Source organism: Brachyistius frenatus, unplaced genomic scaffold (assembly GCF_029030835.1).
Source record: "Brachyistius frenatus isolate BFR_SWC_R1_liver_20210118 unplaced genomic scaffold, ASM2903083v1 Contig_76, whole genome shotgun sequence".
Classification (NCBI taxonomy): Eukaryota; Metazoa; Chordata; class Actinopteri; family Embiotocidae; genus Brachyistius; species Brachyistius frenatus.
This window is the reverse complement of record NW_027210675.1, coordinates 319,142-334,081: the sequence shown is the minus strand read 5'-3', so window position 1 is coordinate 334,081 and position 14,940 is coordinate 319,142. Positions and strand designations below refer to the sequence as shown.

General features: G+C 45.4%; 1 protein-coding gene across 8 annotated transcripts; it reads right to left on the bottom strand.

The window, feature by feature from the left end:
* Positions 1-1,249: 1,249 nt before the first annotated feature.
* max (myc associated factor X) lies at positions 1,250-12,965 on the bottom strand. 8 transcript variants are annotated; one of them, XM_069708493.1, is made up of 6 exons: positions 12,737-12,965; positions 12,443-12,469; positions 5,447-5,572; positions 3,380-3,518; positions 2,318-2,356; positions 1,250-1,697 (listed from the first exon to the last, which is right to left on the bottom strand). In XM_069708493.1, exons 1-6 carry the CDS (start codon positions 12,770-12,772, stop codon positions 1,510-1,512), a joined length of 555 nt encoding a protein of 184 aa, XP_069564594.1. In that variant the 5' UTR covers positions 12,773-12,965; the 3' UTR covers positions 1,250-1,509. The 8 variants fall into 8 exon arrangements, with proteins under 8 accessions (XP_069564594.1, XP_069564595.1, XP_069564596.1 ...); XM_069708494.1 differs by lacking the exon at positions 12,443-12,469 and having other exon boundaries at positions 12,737-12,963; XM_069708495.1 differs by lacking the exon at positions 2,318-2,356 and having other exon boundaries at positions 12,737-12,962.
* Between the last annotated feature and the right edge of the window lie 1,975 nt (positions 12,966-14,940).

The following is a 14,940-nucleotide window of genomic DNA, read 5'->3' as shown; positions in this document are numbered from 1 at the left end:
GGGGGGGGAAATTCAGCAACACTGATTTTTTTTTGTTGTTTTGATTTGTTTGTTTTTTTGTTTTTTTTTTGTTTGTTTGTTTTGTTTTTTTTGTATTAACTGTGTAAAGCACGACACATCGACAGGGACTCGTTTCGCTTCCCTGTACCGCGAAAGACGGGAGCGACACCTTTTTGACATTCAAAACTTTTTTCATACCCTTAAAAAGAAAACTACGCGTGACAAATTGGCATTTTCCCCATGACTCTGTGGTTACTACAAAATGCATAACATACTTTTGAACTTGGAAACATCCAATTAACGCTTGTCTTTTTTTTTTTTTTTTTTTTTGTCTTTTAGAATATATAAAACGAGATGCCTAACGTATTCAGCCACCTAAAGTCATTCAACTACTTCAAGCTAAAGGACGAAATACGATACAAGTTTATGAATATTCTCCTTCAAAACATCAATTCTCAACAAAAGGAGTCACGTTTTTCTTTTTCTCTCTTTTTTTTTTTTGGTGTTTTTTTGTTTTTGTTTTTTTGAATCTTGCGTTAACAAACGTGTCGGGGCAGAAAACATCTGCGATCCGGTGGGCCTGAGGTGGGAATCACTTTAACATTTGCTCAAAGCATCTTCACATTCTTTAGTGGAAAGAAAAAAAAAAAAAAAAAATGAAGCTACAAATGTTTTTGTTGTCGTTTTGAAAAGGTAAAACTTTCTTCCAGGACGATTTCATCTAGGTGAGTGTGTGTGTGTAAAATTCTAATTATTATTTTTTTTTTTTATATATTTTTTTTTTTTAAATCAAGAATAACAAAATAAAACAAAAACAAAAAAAATATATATAATATAGCAGTGCTTGGAAGAGTACACCCGGCTCACCCTTCCCCACCACCCCCCAAAAAAAAAAAAAAAAAAAAATGAAAACAACAACCTGGGGAGGAGGAGGGTTTTCTATCGAGGGTCCAAAAAAAAAAAAAAAAAAAAAAAAAAAAAGCATCAAGTCTGTAAGTAGCCGAGCTGCCTCTTTTTGGGGGTTTTGGATTGTTGATGTTGCTGAGAGGAGGAGGGGCGGGAGGTGGGGGACGGGGGGGGGGGGGGTGTACCAATGATAAGAAAACCGAAAATAAAGCAGAGAGAAGAGGGACGGGAAAGGGAGGAAAAAAAAAAAACCCTGAAGCCCTCTAGATGGATCGAAGCGGTCGTGTCCCGCCCTGCTCACCTCCTCTCGCCCGCTGGTGGAGGTCGGCCGGAAAGACGAGGCGGCGCGGCGACATTTGAGGGGTCGCGAGTCTCCAGCGCGAGCCCACCCGGAGACGGAGGAGAGAGGACGACGGGGAACGGCGAGGGGATGATGATGATGATGATGATGATGATGACGTCGTCGTCGTCGTCGTTGTTGTTGTTGTTGGGGGAGGTGTCGATGAGCCTTCCAGAGCTTTGAAGGCTGCGTTTCCTCCTCCCCCTCCGCCGCCCGGCAGGTTTGCGAGCCTCCCCCCCTCCACCCCCCCCTCCCCCGGCTCCTTAGCTGGCCTCCACGCGCAGCTTCTTCCTGTTGGGCGGCTCCTCGGCCTCCGACTCGGAGCTGGAGTCGGAGCCGCCGTCGAACGCCGACACGGCGCTGCCTTTGGGGTTGGTGTAGAGGCTGCTGTCGGACGACGAGTAGCTGGCCTGGAGCTGAGCGGAGCCCTTCACCTTCTCCAGGGCACGGACTGCTTAGACACACACACGAGGAGGACGTGAGGCGAGAACGGCAAGCGGCGGGAAACGCCGGCGCCGAGACGCCGGTTTTTGCAGCGACGTCTCTTAACGTTCACACGCCGTCGTGATTTTTAAGACTTTGCCGGTCCCGCAAGCGGGGGAATTTAGTCGTCAACAAAAAGGTGCACGCTGAGAAAAACGATGTAAAATATCTTAAAATATGACGGATAGAAGGATTTTTTTTTTTTGGGGGGGGGGATAAGAGCAATGAATAAATACACACAAACTATATACACAAAAAAAACAGATCAAATAAAATGACAGCTTGGGATGAACGGAAAGTGCTACGAAATGAAATGTAACCCGATTAGGACCAATCGAAGAACGCCGAGCTCGTCTGGGGGCGACAGAGCTCGCGCGTTCCCAACGACACACGGCTCTTTCGTTTTCGTGCAGTTTGGAGGGGGACGTTTACAGATGTTCCCCGAACGCCCCCAAATGCTACGAGTAGATTTTTGAGCGACGCTCCGACGTCTGTCGTGGAACAAAGATGCTCTCCTGTCAGATTTCCATCAATTGTAACCGAGTCACTTTTTAAATCTCTCCGTCCACCCAAGTCGAAGATACGTACGCAAGTGCTGTCGCTCAGCGACTCTGACGAGATTTGCTTCTGTGTTAACAAAGCAAAAGTTAACGCTTTTTTAAAAAAAAATTAAACAAAACAATGTCAGTATTGTTTGTAGCCTCAGGAATTAAAGAAAATTTGCAGAATGACGAGGAATTGTTTCCCACAGCAGACGATATGGAAGTGATTGTGTCAGTGGTATTAAAGTGCGGAGGTTGATTGTCCAGCCCGAGACAGGAACGAAGACGTCGTACATTTATTACCGGCGCCTTGTTCCAGCTCTCCTAACCTTGATAATTGTGTTTCTCTTGCTTTTTTTTTATTTTTTTTTATTTTATTTTTATGGGCCACATGTACAAATTAACGTCCTCCAATCTCCCGCCGTAGTCACGGCGACCAAGTTTATCGCCCACGTGACGGTTAACGAATCGTCTTACTGGAGAAAGCCGACTTGACGTCTTCCGCTGCTCTCGACGCAGAAACACAAACTCATTTACAACCTTTAGGGAATCGAAATGTGTGAGGGCTCGTCACGTAAACGGGAAAATTAAGATTGATTTAGTTTTGACGATTTGCTTTTAGCGAACTCTGCTCGGAGGACAGAGGGAGGCGCGGGTATCCGTTTGGCACACGGCAATCAGGTTGTAGGTTGTTTTTTTTTTTTTGACGAGAGAACGATAACGGGACGCCAGAGATTAACGGGCGTCAGGAGGGGAGAGGTGGGGGGGGGGGAGTTCGGCTCCGTTTTTATCTGATCGTGTCTTTTGAGATTTGGACGACGCGTTCTCAAAACATTCGTTGGCAGACTTTTGCTTTTATCTCGGCGGCGTTCGGTCGATGCCGAGCGGGAAGCGGAGCGTGCGTTTTCTCCACCGGCTGACGGGCGGTCGCAGCTGACTTGAAGTCAAAACACACGCGCTGGCGTTTGGGAACCGCGACTAAACCCTCGCAGCTGCACTAATGAGTGTAAAAAAAAAAAAAAAAAAAAAAAGTCCGGCCGAGTCGTCCCTCCCCTCCGCCCCGCCGCCCCGCTCGGCCCGGAGCCGTGAAACCCGACCGTGCCGTTACCTTGTTGCTCGAGCAGCGCGTTCTGCCTCTTCAGGTCGTCGATGTCCTGCTGGTGCGTGTGGTTTTTTCGCCTCATGTACTGGATGTACTCTGTGGCTTTGTCTAGGATCTGAGCTCGAGACGCCTGTTTGGTAGACTGCTGTTAGTGACACATGCAGAAATGACGCAATGACGCAAAGTATACAGAGGCCGCATCACACACCTAAGGCAAGAAAGATTGTTAAAAAAAAGGGGGGAGGGGAGGTGGGGGGGGGGAGAGAGAAAACAACATCTCCTGCTCCGGTCGTGATGCTGCAAGCGAGGGGAGATCTGGGACAGCGCAGCTCGGCTCCTCTTAACCTCTCAAAAGAGTCTGATCGCGGCCCGGCCCGGCGGCCCGGGTCGTAAAACCCTCGCACATCGCTCCCGCCGCCGCCGCCCACCGGCTCGCAAACATTTATCCGTCTGGACCCACGCAGCTTCGCGACCGAGCTCGCCTCGTAGCCGCGAGCTGCTTGATTTCTTTAAATCAGTACAGCTTCACCTCCTCTTATGTCGTGGAAAAAAAAAAGTCAATCTTGATGAAGGCGGGCATCAACTTCCACTAAAAAGCAGTTCGGGGGTCGATATCGGTACAACAACTCGTGATTTTCTTTATTATCAACTGACCTGATGATTATTTACTGAACTCCAAAAAAAACAACCTGAAGGCAAAGCTGACAAATTCTATTCAATAGTTTCAAACCAACCGTCCGGAAACCCCCCAAATCTCCTCTTTAATATCACTGAAGACTGACGGAAGCAGAATTACAGCTCTCGAGCAACGTGAATTAAGTTTTATTAAAAAAAATTTTTTTTAAAAATGTCTGAATCTGTAAATTATCAAAACGGTTTCTAATTATTTTCCAACTTATTTTACATTTAATGCATTTAACCACTTCCTCTGCAATCTAGATGTTTCATAACGAAGGCTGGGTATCGTTCAAAACGTTTCCACGTAGATACCAGGTCCTGGACAAACCAATTTTATAATGTCCGTTTTCAGAAAAACATCACTTAAATTAGTGAAACCATTACGGTAGAAATCTGTAGTGGTCATGCAGTTTAGAGGGGGAGAGTGTAACCCGAGTTAGTTGTTTTCTTCCTCGCATGCAGGGCGTTACGATTTAGCAGAAGTTCCCTAAACGTCTCAAACGGACGTTGGCGCCGAAATCGGCAATTTACTGATGTTCCTAAAACGCGTCGCGGAGGATCGGCAGCCGCGAGATTGCACACAGAGAAGCCTGAAGTTACTGCAGACTGTGTTGTCGCGTGGCTCGGCGCTTCGGACATGTTCAAGTCCAAAAATGAATGTGATAGACATCGTCCCTGCTCCGTTTCCTCTCGCAAGAAACAATACGCCCCCCCCCCCGAAGACGTCGCTATAACAACGGTACCGAGGACCGAGAGCCTTCGTAATACCTCTACACGACCGCCAACCATCCCCGACATCGTCATCTCATCAGGCCGCGCCCTCCGTGCTCTCGTGCGATTCATGAGCTGGCCTTGTGTGTGCCGAGCTACTGAGCCGGCTTCCAAATGTTCTCAGTGTCACTGATGTCAAAACAGGAAGAGAGCAACAACAACAAAAAAAACAAAAAAAATGTCCTCATAATAACTTCCTGACGCTGGTCCAAGTATTTAGGCTGCATCACTGCCGTGCTGCTGCTGCCAAAGCGGCCCTCTTCCACCATCTGCCCTCCTCGCAGTCCCCCGCTACTACCTCCCTCCCTCCCTCACTACCTCCCTCCCTCCCTCACTACCTCCCTCCCTCACTACCTCCCTCCCTCACTACCTCCCTCCCGAGACATCCGCAGCTCGCAATATTCACAACAAATCATTCACGTTTCCTCGTATTCAAAACGCCTTCATCCCCGAAAAACAATCTGTAAAACGGTCAAATTCACACACGTACATATACAAGTGTTACAACAGCCTAAAAATGTGACATTTAACCAGGGGGGTTGGGGGGGGGAAACAACAAGTTAAAATACAGTTCAAAGAAATGTGCAAGTGTCTCAGTGCGTTGTGTGTCGGAGGGGAACTTACAGGTTGAGGTTTACCAACCTTTTCTCCCTGCAGGGCGGGTACCGAGTCGCGGAGGCTGTGAAAGCTGTCTTTGATGTGGTCCCTACGTTTGCGCTCCAGCGCATTGTGGTGTGCCCGTTTGTCTGCCTGCAATGACAAGAGTCACAAGGCCTTCAGCCCGGCAGCAGAGCAGCGTGGGTAGAGGACGGCGGGCGTCCGGTCGGACCCGGTTTCAAAACAAAGAAAAAAAAACAACAACAAAACAACCAAATGTAATAAACGAAACCTCCGCGCATGCCGCTCCGCTGCCACGTCCCCGCTCCGCCTTCACGGTACGCAACGCACGTAACACGTTCGGGCTTCAGCTGGTGAACTAACTCTATTCTTGCGCAACTCCTCAATGTATAATAAAATACTGAAACAAGCTAAGATCCTGAAATTTACTCCGACCGACGGCCCCAAATGGCATTAAGTTTTTACGGCCACACGAAGAGAGAAACGCAAATAAATCCTCAACGGTCGGCATCTACGCCTCCGACGTGAAATACCAGCTCGTTCATTTGGTTGTCTGTTATTATCTAGAAGTTAATGGACTTATTTAACCCCACTTTCTACCCGTCAGCTCGTCCGTTAGTCTTGGTTGGGGTTTAAAAGAAATTGAGGAAGCAGCGACTGCAGTTCCCTAAAAGTCCTTCGAAAGGCCTTCATTTGACGAGCAACAAATCGAGCATTTTTCTAAACCTAAAACTTGTGATCTGAAGCCACATCTGCGTCAAGTGTCGGGAGTCCTTGCGGTGATTAAAACTCAGGAACCGACACGTCGGACGGCGTTATTTAGCCTCGGCTGGTTGGTCAGTCGCAGTTTGCTCCATTAAATCTCACCGTTTACACACCTTCAGTTTAAATCCCAACATGGATCAACTTTAATGGAGTTTGTTCAACAAAAGGTGGAGAAAAGTTACTATCATCCATTAAATATAGGTATTTATTGTTAAACCTGGTGACTACGGACTTGGAGGGGGGGGGACTCAAAAAGATCTGCGTCGTCATCGCAAAAACATAAATAATCTTAGTGATTTCAGACTTGTTTTTAGATCCTGGGACAGACTTTTATCATCTGACACTCAATCACACTCATCCATTACTCAGGTCTGTAAAATGCCCCGACGCATTACAGAAAAAGAAACTATCCTTTTCCCTTTTTACATCAATATAAAATTGCCCAAACCAGGCAAAGTAACAACTCAAGCAAGGCTGCAAAATCTAATCTAAGAGCTGCGGAGGTTTAAGGTGACAAGACATCGAATGCAACGCTGTTGTTTCTCTTCTGTCTCAATTCAGGCTGAAAATCTTCTGGAAACTTTCTAGAATTTGAATAGGAATCAAAACACAAGTAATGACGAACAATCAAATGAGCAGTAAATGTCATCGCCTTGACCCTGAATGCACACCAAAAAAAAAAAAAAAAAAGAATCCCATGTCACTTGTTTTACACGCACCATATTGTGTTGAAAACTTTTTTCTTTCTTTCTTTTTGTTTTGTTTGTCGGTCCCCACCGGAAAAAGAAGTCCTTAGCAGACGGGCGCTGACAAACAATCAAGTCGACGGACCGATCGACGGCCTCTGACCCCGATGAAGCTAAAACCTCCTGCTGAGTTCGGTGGTCATGACCAGAACTTGAAAGCATTTGCCCTGCCCTTCCCCTCTGACCCATGCCGACTCCCCCCCCCCCCTCTCTGAGTGAGCACTCAGGGAGAGGCCCTTCACATCGGTGACCAGGTCAGAGTCAAGACAATGCAGACTGATGTGCGGGCGGACGACGACAGATCGTCGGGGATTAAAAGGACATGGCCAAACAAAGGCCTCGGCGTGAAACGTGGATTCACGAGGGCGTTACTGGAGATTTGCTTATTCATAGCTTAAAGATGCCGTGAGGTTTTAGGAACAAAAGACGTGGATGATGTGCGGGAGTGTCTCCCCCGTCAAGAGGGTCATGCGTTTTCGCCACAACACAGCTGACAAACTCGCAGTTCATTTCATGCCGCACGTTTTACATGACTTTTGTCAAATACAAAAATAAATTTAATTTTTTTTTTTTTTTTAAAAACCTGTCTTGAGTCATAATAACGCAATCCTCACATTTCTGTAGCCTCAATTAACTCGCCAGCCACAAACAAGACATCTTCAGCCACACATTTGCTTTGTAATTAAGGCTGTAAAAGGCACAAGATGGCCACCGCTGTCACATGACCCGGAGCCGGTCAGGAGATCAGGTCGCTGCCCCTGCAGCTCGACCTCTTTTTTCTTTTCTTTTCTTTTTTTTTTTAGGCCAAACCATCGCAGCCCCCCAATCAAAAGGGAACCGGGCACTAATCCACGCCGAGACATTAAAGCCCGACACCCGACCGGAGCGCCCGGCGGCACCGATCATCCCGCTCCGCACGCACGTCTCCAAAGCAAATATTTAAACGTTATCGAGGACACGAGGCCGACGATCCGTCACGTGCCCCGGCGTCACCTGACTCATTCTGTTCGTGGATCACAACAGAGACCAAAAAGCGGTCACGAGTGAGACAAAGCGCAGGCTCCGACAGGCCTTTCAGCGCTTCGGTGCGCTCGGCGGGGCGGGGGACGGGACGGGGCGGGGCGACGCGTCGGGCGAAGTAACGAAACGCGGGAGAAGCGTCACGCCGGCGCCGCTGACTCATCCGCCAAGTAAACACCGAGAGGACGACACGCCGCTCGCATGAAACTGGAACCGCAACAAAATCAGACAACACCGCCCACGGCGGTGTCACGGCGCTCCCGCTGCACGGGGAGCGTCCAGAAGAGACGAATCCCTCGCCCACCGAGGCGCGTTTGGCTCCGCCCCCTCTGTTAACCCCCACCGTAAACAACCGTGACCGCTGTCGATTGGCGTGTGCAATTACAAGCCCGGCAGCCGTGTTTGCAAAGGGTGGTTTCAGCGGGGAGAGAAGAGACTCGGAAAGTACAAAAAGGCTGAAACGATCTTAAGACTACTGAAAGAACTCGGGGGAGGAGTGGGAAGGGGGGGGGTCCCTCTGAATATTATAATACTGAACTTCAATTTGAGGTCGACGTCGGTCTATCGGAGATATATCGCATCACCGTAGATTGATATGCATCGATATAAAAAAATTTTTTTTAAAACGCTTTTACAGAATGCGATGCAGATAAAGATGCTCGGGAGCGAATTAGAATAGTTCAATTTGTTTTGTTTAGTTATCTACGATTATTAAATTCCCGGTGAAGTTTACTGTTTCAAGGCACTAAAGTCAGTTTGGATAATAAAATGTTAAATATCCTGCCTTACACACACTATATAATGTTTGATAACCACCTTAAAATATATATATTTAGCGCCATCATACATTATATATATATATATATATAAATAAAACATTTTTAATTATTAAGCTGGAGTGCATAATTTACAGCAGCAGCCAGCTTTAACATGTCTGCCATGTTACTTTATAGAATCTAATTACTCCGAGTTAAAAGTGATACGGAGGTTTTCTACCGTTCGACAGGGCTCAACATGAATCAAATCAACGCATGTTGTTGTATTTTCAAAAAGAAAAACCAGCCGGTCGGGTAAACAGGCAGAAATGCGTGTTGGTTTTTTTGGGCGGAGGAGGGCAAACTAAACACGTTAATAACCCTATAAATGACTTTACGATCAGAGATTGATCATCGGGTCCGCAGCGCCCCTTCCTGATTTACACTCACGAGGATGTTAAAGGGCGACCAGCACGGCATTTACGGGAACAGCGAAAACCTCTCGAGCGTCGTCATGTGACCCGACACGCCTTTGTGTACGAGTCCAAACCTCACAAAAGACCTTTAACTCGCGCAGCCTTTCACAACATTTCCGACTCGCGGTGGTAAAAATTTTTTTTTACTGCAAGTGGAGTTTACGAGCCTCCCGGTTACAGATAAAGAGCAAACTGAGCTGCGTAAATCATGTCGCGTGAAGCCCATCGGGCAACAAAACCAAACAAAAAGGTGTCCGGTTACCCGGCGGGAAACCGCCGTCGGTCCGTCACACCGGCCGCATCGCCACGGCGGCCGTCCGAGGGGACGCGCCGGCCGGGCTGCTGCCCTCCTCCCTGTTCACACGCGACCCTGAAACGTTACGCAACATCTCCAGGTGCCGAGTGGAAGAGCTTCCTGGTTACCGGCGGCCGTCTCGCGATCTCGACATGAAAGCCTAAACTTCTGTCGGGGAACGAGGAAGGAAGAAAAAAAAAAACCTTCTCGCTGAAATAACGGTGGTGAAAACCACAGAAAGAAAGAAACCAAACAAACGACAGATGATCCGACCAGATGAACGAGGTTACTGTTGCAAATGTAAAATACGAGAGGTGTGAGGTGACGAGCGTCACCTTCCTCCCTCCCTTTAAAGATGTACTTGAGCAGAGCTGCGACGAGAATTGGTTTTACTGTTGATTAGTCTACGTTTTGTTTTTAGTCATTCTCATTTGTATTTACAAAATATCAGCAAATACCCCCAAAGCGTATTCTCAGAAGCCAAAGAAAAATCTTCAAAATATCTTGCTTAGTCTAATTAACAACATTAAAACCTAAAATATTCAAGTTACAATAATGCACATCGCAAAAGAAAGCAAGCTTATTTGAACATTTAGGAATCTAAACCCGAGTTTCAATCTATTGATTTCAGTTCTATCTTTATGACACAAATTAAACGTGAAGTCTTCGGGTGTCCAGACGTGGAGATCTCGTCTTTTAAAGACGTATCTACGAACAGCGGACCGACTATATATCACTATTAAACTGTGGAAACCTTTTGATATAGAAATCGCATTTGGATTAATTCGGCAATTCTGAATTCCCACGCGCCGCATTTTTAAAAGAAATGCACCGTCAGCAGCGCCCGGACAGGACGTCGGCGCTCATCAGCTGTTGGTGTTAAATTTACTCAGCTGTAACTGATTAACAATAAATCTCAAGAGTTAAAGACACCACACACACACACACACAAAAAAAGAAATCTTGGCTGTTACTGCGTTTACAAGCTCTCTGAAGCCGCCGTTGGTAAATGTACGCCTGATTAAAAGAGGGTTTTCTGAAAGAAGCGTCGCGCTGCCATTTTTGTGGTGCGAACACAAATACCAATTATGCAGCTGTAATTTTTAAATTAAGGATTCTTTTGAATGCCACGGTCGCATGAATTTATCTGAATATCGACAAAAAAAAAAACGTAGCGCCGGCGTAACGTCCTCATAATTGCGCGATAACTTTGTCAAAGTTGCCTTTTTTTTTTTTTTTTCTATCCGACTCATGCGCGTATATTTACATTTACGCAACTGGATATTTTCCAAGAAATTGTTGTGCGTTCGAGCCAAGGGCTGGTCAAAATATTGATATATCACACCGTGACACAAGACGAGACATTGTGTTGGATTTGAGATATTATAATAATGTGATATCGGTGGTCTCTTCCTGGTTTTAAAGGCTGCATGACAGCAAAGTGACGTCATCTTCTGAACTTGAACAGACCGTTCTAGCTGTTCTGTTGTTTGATTTTTTTTTTACCCACTTTGTCCTCGTCCTTGTCACAATTTCAAGGTTTTGATCAAAGACGTCATACTAGATGTTGTCCAGACAACAGACAGCAGCTCTGCAATGTCACCAAAGCACACAAAAAAATTTAAAAAAAGACCAGTGTTGAAATTTAGGAATTCAATCCAGTTCGGACTATAAAAGTCAAGTTAAAACTACAATTCAGGAGCGGAGAGAAAAAAAAAAAAAAAAAGATCCGCTAAACACTAAAAACAACAACGATTCTACATTTTTCATGATCAAATTATCGCCAACCGATAATTTGATCGCAATAGCATTTGATCACCGAGCCCTAATCGGAGCATTAACGATCTAATTAACACAAACTGAACATAAAAATCAGTTCTGTGGTCCTCAATTTTAACACCGGTGTTTCCTGAACGCATCTTTTCTGTGGTTTAATTCCCGAACAGGAGGTGAGACGCGGTTATTTATTTATTTATCTCCCCCCCCCTCGTCGTGCAGGGTGTTTTTCCTCTCGCCTGTGCGCGATACAAGCTATACGTCATTCATTTAGGCTGCCAGCCCCCTTTTAGTGGCCTGTAGAGAGAAGATGGCTCTAATCACTGGATGCAATACAGGAAAACATCCCGCTGCAGCGCTTCCTGACACGAAAAAGCCTCCCGGTCCCCGAGATGCAGGCGCGGCTCGCCGTTCCTCCTGCAACATGCAACAAGCCTCTCTTTACCCTTTTTTTAATATATATTTATATATATATATATATTCTCTTTCTTTCTTTTTATGAACTGCTCCGTATCCGAAATGTTAAACGCGCTCTCTCTCTCTCTCTCTGTGTGTGTGTTTCCGGAGACGATGACCTAGATGCGTAAAAGCCTGATCATGAGCAGGAATCCCCGCCGGTGCGGAGCGAACCTCCGGCTTCGTGTGCACCGGGAGGAGGAGGAGAATACAAATAACAATAATAACACTAAACAAAACAGCCTTAGTAGCTGGATAAGGCTTTGGTCTAAATATAGATGTCGTGTCACCGTCTCCCTATGGCCGTGTACACACACACAGGATGGAGGAGGAGGACGGGGGGGAGGAGGACGGGACACCCTGCGACGCGCAAAGCCGAGAAGCAACGACCGCGACACTTTCAACAAATACGTGTCCGATAATGTAGAAAAAAATATATAAATAAATTTTAAAAAAAAACCGAGGGAGGAAATATCGCCGTGGAAAAACAAATATAAAACCAAAACATACATGTTGTATTTCCACGAGGTGAGCAGCACTTTCTTTCCTTTTTTTTTTTTTTTTTTTATTCTTAAAACATCCACAGTTATCTTCACTTTTAAAAATGATCATTAGAATAATAATTATAAGTAAAATGTGAAGAGTAAAATGAAGTTTGCGACACCAGTGCAGCACGTTTCCGACATGGATAAATCCCCCCCAGCATTACGCACCACACAGTGATATCTCGGTGATTCTTCCTGCAAAAGAAACAGAACAAAAAGTACAATTGTAGCCACAAAGTGTTCCTCAAATCTTTCGGTTTTTGTGTGAAGTCAACTAGAAAAGCAAGATTGTTTGGTTTTTTTTTTTAAGCTGGAGTTTCTTTAAACCATTAAAAACCTTGAATCCCGACGAAGAGCTAGCACAGCTAACGCTAAAGCCGAGGAGCTAAAATAGCCAGCTCGCCAAAATAACATCGTTAAAAGAGGGAAGGAAAAAAAAAAGAAGAAGCGGGCCGTACTCACGTCACTATCGACTTCGATGTCATCGTTATCACTCATTATTCGATAAAAAAAAATAATAAAAAAACAAACAGGTCTCGTTTGAAGGGGACGGGCGGCTTACAGAAACAACATGAATTAGTTTAGCACCGAGCGGCGCTCAGACAGACGGACAAGCTAACAGCTCTCGTTCTGTTTGGACTGAACCGAGACTCCAACCCACGTGACCACACTCCGCACGCACAACTGCCGCTGCGCAGCGCGCACGCGCAACATCCGGGAGCTATATGGGAAATGTCGTCACTTTTTTTTTTTTTTTTATTTATTTTTTTTTTAAACGAGATGTTTCTCACACGACGAGCCGCCGAAACTTAAGCAAAACCGGTTAAATGTCGTTTTTTTAAAAAAAAATTGCAAGTCGTATATTTATTTGTAAACTACAATATCCAGAACACGTTTTGGTTTGCTTGCGACGTCACGGCGTCGCTTTTGTTTTTTTTTGTTTTTTTTTTCCCCCTGCGTTGCATTATGGGAATTGTAGTCGGAGTCGTATTTTGCGCGTCAGAGGAGCTAAATAGGGCCACGGCCGAGACACGTGGATATCAAGAGTACAGAGGAGAAACATAACCTCAGACACACTGAGGCTCAGTTACAGCAGCCTGCAAATATGCACCAATCACGTGATTTCCAACCGCTTATCAAGCCGTGTGATTCCTTCTTTCCTTTTTGTTTTGTTTTTCTTTATAACTAAATAAACGTAACTGTACATTTCAAAAGTAATTGATTACATTTTAAGATATTGTGATAATTATTTATTTTATAGTTTTTTTGTTGGTTTTTTTTGTATTCAAATTTTGATGGTATTTGCCCGTTTTTCAAACAAAATGGCAAATAATTTGGCTCCGTGCTTCCAAAAAAAACAAATTGTGTGTGGTAAACTAAATATCTTTGGGTTAAATAGCTCTAACATGTTCAGATGAGCATATTTTCTTCGCTTACTGATGTTTAATTGTCCACAAAATTTTGTCAGCGCAGTTGCAGCAGACAAACTGCTCAAGCCGCAGCCCTACAAATTCAGCGTATGCTCAGTGTGATGCAGAACAACACATACCTTTGCCTGCTTTACATAATGCCAGTGGATAAATATATGTTATGTAGCGGGGGGGGGGGGTGGCTGGTCTCAGGACAAATTGCAAATAATCTGCTTTGGTGCTTCCTTTTTCCACAAAATTGTGCTGCAGATAAGGAGCTTACACTGTGGATTATTTTTGCACAGCAACAGTGAATCAGTAAATGTGTAAAAGCAACAAAAAAAATTATTTTGTTTTAAAAATCGAGCTTGGAGCAGGCTCATCCTTTCCCGCAGCAGGTCAAGAGGCCACAGCAGCTGCAGGCGACACCATGCCCTCCATCGCCTCCCCTGCAGATTCAGGGCTTCGGACCTCCGCTGACCTTCATCCTGCCATCTCTTCTTCCACCTTCCAGCCAGTCTTTCCGTCTTACTTTTGGTTCCAATCCTCTCATCCAATTTTGCCCTCCCCGCGTCTATTATTTTATTGAATTCCACTGAATGTCCTGCAGAGGCAAAAATCAAACAGGGTCACCCAGAAATATGGCCCGTAACAGTACAGTATAGCCTATTTAAAAGATGACAACACAATAAGGCCAGGCTTTAATAATGCATCTGCTGCAGCCAACCCTCTCTGTCTTCATGGATGACAGCAAGAAGCCATCGAGCTGAATATTTGTGCACCACAATTGCAAATAAATGACCTCAAGGGACGCGTAGTGTAACTGAAAAATATGATAATGAGGTAGAGGTCAGAGAAAATGAACATTTTCTGCCGCCTTGCCACACCCTCAATGCTATTCCCCTCAGGCCGGAGCAGAGTTATGAAGTACCGTTTCAGCTCGTACTATTCAGCCTGCAGGGAGCTCAGGCATTGATTAGCTGTGGCTGGGACTGAAGAAGGAAAAACTATGTTAAAAAAAAAAAAAAAAACAGGCATGTGAAGCACAGGGCTGTAATTAGAGCTGGAGAGGCTGATCAGTCCAGGCAGAGACTCCCTCCCCTCCCCCTTTGTCCATACAGGGGCGCCCTGTTGAACCATTAAAATGCCCTCCTTTTGTCCCCTTGCAGCATATTGCACTCTATACTGGAAGGGTCCCAGTATGCAGTCGCCATCAGATTTTTTTGTTTTGTTGTTCTTACCATTGTTGTCGGCGAG

What these genes read in the sequence shown, in the direction of transcription:
- max (XM_069708489.1), bottom strand. Translation starts at nt 7,113, where the DNA reads ATGCTTTCAAGTTCTGGTCATGACCACCGAACTCAGCAGGAGGTTTTA. An exon ending in AGGTTGGTAAACCTCAACCT is followed by an intron (nt 3,519 to 5,446) that starts GTAAGTTCCCCT and finishes TGTCACTAACAG; the next exon opens with CAGTCTACCAAACAGGCGTC. An exon ending in CGCGCTGCTCGAGCAACAAG is followed by an intron (nt 2,357 to 3,379) that starts GTAACGGCACGG and finishes TTGTTAACACAG; the next exon opens with AAGCAAATCTCGTCAGAGTC.